The 5,454-nt window shown below is 31.5% G+C and overlaps 1 protein-coding gene across 1 annotated transcript; it reads right to left on the bottom strand.

Moving 5' to 3' along the window:
* Window positions 1–264: 264 nt before the first annotated feature.
* On the bottom strand, window positions 265–763 carry LOC102596796 (uncharacterized). The gene has a single exon (XM_006356231.2). The coding sequence runs from the start codon at window positions 702–704 to the stop codon at window positions 294–296; it is 411 nt and encodes a 136-aa protein (XP_006356293.1). The 5' UTR covers window positions 705–763; the 3' UTR covers window positions 265–293.
* Window positions 764–5,454: the final 4,691 nt, after the last annotated feature.

Below are 5,454 nucleotides of genomic sequence, written 5' to 3'. Positions count from 1 at the left end.
GATTCTTTATTCCGAAAGGTTACTAGGCCGGCCTTTAGGTCCAAAGTCATGAATAGGATGATCGATACCATGTAAAACAGATCTTGAGTCTAACTCAACCAAAAAAGTTAGCTCAAGAAGCGAGGATTGTCCAAGTCATATAGAAGAATTGAATGGCATGTGAGAAGTTGTGGCTTAAAGAAATTAAAACATCAAAAGAAAGAATAGTCATTATAATTAACTTTATACAATAGTAACTCCCATTCTTGTCATTTATTTTTTAAAAAAAATAAAAATCATGAATTGATGCTTAATTAAGTTTGTCTATGGGCAGCTTCAAGAGCAGAAGGTGTAATTTCTGAAGATTTATTATTAGCATGTAAGAAGTTATGATGATGAACTTCTTCTAACTCTTTCTTTGTCCTTATAATATCATCCTTTTCATGCAAATCTTCTTCCACTGAGAGTACTATTGTCTCAAGTTTCCCATGAGGTCCTTCAACAATTGCTTCCTTTATTTTAACATGATCATCAATGTGTTTCACTTCTTTTTCTTCAACTAGTATTGTGTTCTTCTTCTTTTTCTTCAAGAAGTATGTGCAAAAAGCCAGAATAGTTAGGCCAAGTAAGATGCAACCGAACGTCGAGAAAACGAATATTACTATGGTGTAGCTTTGATCAGAGGAAGATGGTGGTGGTGGTGGAAATGGGAAGTTGTTATCCATAGTTTTGATGTGTTGGGAAATTGTTATGAGTTTTGTTGAAAGTTCTTGATGACTTTTGAAGTTGTGATGAAGAGAATATGAGTTCTTGGCTTCTTATTTATATGTGTGGTTTCCTAAGGTTTACTGTTACTTTCCTTTTTTGTCCGTTGAAAAAAATGTTTCTTTCCTTTTGTGATAACTCTTTAATTTTAATTTTCTACCTGGTATTTTGGTACATTCTACATATTTTTATTTTCAAACTACCTATTAAAAAATATTCTTTACTTTCTTAAATTTCGTGTTAAGTCAAAACCAGACAAACAAATTGAAATAGAGGAGTGTTTTTCTCCCCTTGTTTTTAGGGTATGCTTTGAAGTAAGCAAAGACTTGGCTCTCATGTGAAGATATAGGAAGACTTAATCTTGATGTGTTGATTGTAGTGAAAAACACTTTTCCCTTTGTTGTACTCTTTTATAAACTTGTTATTTTGCTTTAAGTGATCTTCTAGTGTCCTACACCTCAAAACATGGAAATTTGATAGGAAACTTAAAAGGTTTTGAGAGCTTCTATTCTATAGGGTAGAGTAGTAGCCATATATATAGAATTGTGGTGTTTCAACTAATTTGCATGCACCTCGACTAATTTTAAGAAATATATGTCACATTTCATCAAAAACAAATATAAGGTAACTAAACATGCAACTAATTTCACAAAATATGTGTCACACTAAAGTCATCGGCGAAGTCAGCATTTAAATTAAGAAGTACAATATCTAAAGAAGCAAACACACGAATAAATTAAAAGGGTTCGACATATATTATAGATACATTAAAAATAATCTTAACTATATATAAATACTATAATTTTCCATCGAAGGAGGTTTGAGTGAACTTCCTGACCATAAGTTGACTCCGCCCTAGACCAAGGATAGAACAAATCTAAAAAAATAAATCACTTCAACTCATACCATTAATTCTCCTCTAATCATGATTGTCCTACTACTACAGGTGTTGAGTGCGAAATAAGTTCCATTAATAATCACCCTTTTCTTCTCTCACTTCGCTTGAATATCTTTTAATATAATAGCTAGTAGATCTCTCATAATTCTATCGGTGCACATAAATTGAGATAGAGGGAGTAACATATATTATTTGAAAATTACGTATAAAATATTATAAATTACAATAATTAACAACTTAAAATATTTTAAAAGAACATATAAAAAATTTAGTCGACTCTTCAAATTTCATTTGTGCCACATAAATTGGGACAAAGGGAGTAACATATATTATTTAAAAATGACACAAAATTTAAAGTACTATAAATCACAATAATTAACAATTTATAAGATTTTTAAAACATATAAAAAAATTGATTGACTTTCCAAATTTCATAAATTAAAATAAAAAAATATTAACATGTATTGGACTCGTGCTTACACTGGCTGTTGTATCAAGCTACAGTAACATAATTACATAATATAATGGAGTAGTAAATTTCACTTTTTTTTATTATTAAAACTAAAGTAAATGAGCTGTGTGTGAAATGGACCTTAAATTTCACCGCTCTTTATTTCGTGTCGCATAAAATCATTTGAGGATACATTTATTTTAGGTAGTTATATTTGACAAATCCATTAAAGCACTTCAAAATAATTGATTGTTGTCATATTCCGATATTGTGTCACAAGATATTAGTAGAAAAAGAGTAAAAAACGCGATGTTGCTTTGATTCTTAAAAGAAATTAATGGATGCTTTGGAGGATTCAACACGGATGTCACATTATTGTTGAAGAGTCTAAGTAACATATGTTAAAGGTGTTTTTAGTCAGATACCATTTGACTAGAGCTAGGCATATTATGGTTCAAACCGAAAAAAATTGATCGAACTATTTTTTTAAAAATTCGGTTTCAATTATTAATTCTAGAATTTCGGTTATTTGGTTTGGCTTTCGATTTTTAATTATTTTAATGCGGTTAAACCGAAAAATCAAAATTAAATTGCACTATACTTGCAATTAGGGAGGTTCTCATAAATATTTTTCAGTTTTTTTTTAAAAAATTGTTCATAAATCGCATTCGAGAATTGCGTTTTATTCATTGTTAGTGATCTTTAATGTAGCTCTTTGTATTCTCCTTAATACCATTAACTAAACTAGTAAGTAACATACATTGTCTAGCATTACACAAGAACTCCACTTTATTGCATATATTTCCACTACTTTATTAATTTAGTTATTCTCACATAAATACACATATCTCAAGCATAGACTAATACACACGAAAAATTCTAAAAGTCCGGTAATTTCTAAAAGTTGGCTCGTAAATCATTTTTTTTTGCGAAAAAAACGACAGGACTATACATAATGTTTTCCCAACTCATTACGGAGGTCCTCATATACTTTTTTCAATAAAAATTTATGGGTTCCCCAAGGTGCCAAATCCATGGACAAATACACACGAAATTGGTGAAGGTCGGGTAATTCCTAAAATATGCGTGAAAAGAACGGCAAAACTTTACGTTTAGCTTCCCCAACTCATTACTGAAGTCCTCAAATAGTTTTTTCAATTTTTTTTTTATGGTTCCCCAAAGGTGCTAGATCCATGGAGTAATACACACGAAATCGGTGAAAGTTGGGTAATTCTTAATTTTTTGCCTGTAAATGAGAAAATATGCGTGAAAGAAATGACAGGACAATACGTCATGCTACCCCAACTCATAACAGAGGTCCTCATATAGTTTTTTCAGATAAAAATTCAAATTGTTCATAACTCGCATTCATGGAATGCGTTTTAATCATTATTGGTGATCTTCAATGCAGCTCTTTGTTTTCTTCCTTAATAGCATTATCTAAAATAGTAAGTAATAAGCGTTTTCTATCATTATACAAGAACTCCACTTTATTGCATATATTTTCACCACTTTATGGATTTAATTATCCTTACATAAATACAATATCTCAAGTATAAACTAATACACACAAAAATAACAAAAGTCGGATAATTCTTAAAAGTTGGCTCGTAAATGTGATAATATTCATGAAAAAATGGTGGGACTATACGTAATGCTTTCCCAACTCATTACAAAGGTTCATTCAGAAAAAAATTATGGGTGCCCCCAAACCATCAGATCCATGGGCTAATACACACGAAATCGACAAAAAACGAGTAATTCCTAAAATTTTGCTCGTAAATGAGAAAATATGCGTGAGAAAATGGTTGGACTATACGTAAAGCTTTCCCAACTCTTTATAGAGGTTCTCATATAGTTTTTTGAGAAAAAAAATTCAAATTATTCATAAATCGCATTCGAGGATTGCGTTTTTATTCATTGTACATTAGTGATATTCAGTGCAACTCTTTGTTTTCTCACTTAATATCATTAACTAAACAAGTAAGTAATAAACATTTTCTATCATTATTCTAGAACTCCACTTTATTGCATATATTTTCACCACTTAATGAATTTAATTATTCTCACATAAATACACATATATCAAGCATGAGATAATACACACGAAAAATGGTGAAAGTCGGGTAATTCCTAAAAGCTGGCTCGTGAATGCGATAATATTCGTGAAAAAATGGTGGGAATATACGTAATGTTTTCCCAACTCATTACCAACGTCCTTTTAGAAAAAAATTGGGTGCCCCCAAGGCGCTGGATCCATGGGCTAATATACACGAAATCGGCGAAAGTCGGGTAATTTCTAAAATTTTGCTCGTAAATGAGAAAATATGTGCGAAAAAATGGCTAGACTATATATCAAGTTTCCCCAACTCTTTATGGAGGTTCTCATATAGTTTTTTGAGAAAAAAATTCAAATTGTTCATAAATCGCATTCGAGGATTGCGCTTTATTCATTGTATATTAGTGGTATTCAATGCAACTCTTTGTTTTCTCACTTAGTAGCATTAACTAAACTAGTAAGTAACAATCATTTTCTATCATTACACAAGAACTCCACTTTATTAATTTAATTATTGTCACATAAATACACATATCTCAAGCATGGATCAATGGGCTATTACACACGAAAGATCGAGAAATTTTGGTAATTGCTTAAAAGGGGCATCTAAATGCAGAAATATGCGTTAAAAATGTGTGAGTATACGTGGTGGTTCCCTAACTCATTACAGAGGTCCTTATAAAGTATTTTCAAAATTTTTTTGGGTGCTTCGAGGTTCTTGATTCATGGGCTAATACACACGAAAAATAGAGGAATTTGGGTAATTATTAAAAAAGGGTCTGTAAATTCGAAAAGATGCGTTAAAAATATGGTGTGAGTATACATGGTGGTTCCCCAATTCATTACAGAGGTCCTCATAATATTTTTTCCGTAAACAAATTTAGGTGCTCCGAGGTGCCAGATCCATAGGCTAATACACACGAAAAATTGAGGAATTTTGGTTATTCCTAAAAAAGGGCCTGTAAATGCTGAAATAGGTGCTAGTTCCCCAACTCATTACAGAGGTCCTCATAAAGTTTTTCAGAAAAAAAAGTTTTGAGTACTCCGAGGAGCCTGATCCATGGATTAATACACACAAAAAATTGAGGAATTTGGGTAATTCCTAAAAGAAAGCATGTAAATGCGGAAATAAACGTTAAAAAAAGGTGTGAGTGCACGTGGTGGTTCCCCAAATCATAAGAGAGGTCCTTATAAAGTTTTTTCTGAATTTTTTTTTGGGTGCTCCGAGGCGCCAGATCTGTGGGCTAATACACACGAAAAATTGAGGAATTTGGGTAATTTCTAAATAAGGGCCTGTAAATT

The sequence above is a fragment of the Solanum tuberosum genome, unplaced genomic scaffold (assembly GCF_000226075.1).
Source record: "Solanum tuberosum cultivar DM 1-3 516 R44 unplaced genomic scaffold, SolTub_3.0 scf00213, whole genome shotgun sequence".
NCBI lineage: Eukaryota > Viridiplantae > Streptophyta > Magnoliopsida > Solanales > Solanaceae > Solanum > Solanum tuberosum.
Note: the sequence above shows the minus strand (reverse complement) of the source record. Positions and strands in the feature narration are given on the sequence as shown.

Bases quoted from the DNA above. Each gene is read 5' to 3' on its own strand.
- LOC102596796 (XM_006356231.2), bottom strand. From the start codon at position 704: ATGGATAACAACTTCCCATTTCCACCACCACCACCATCTTCCTCTGAT.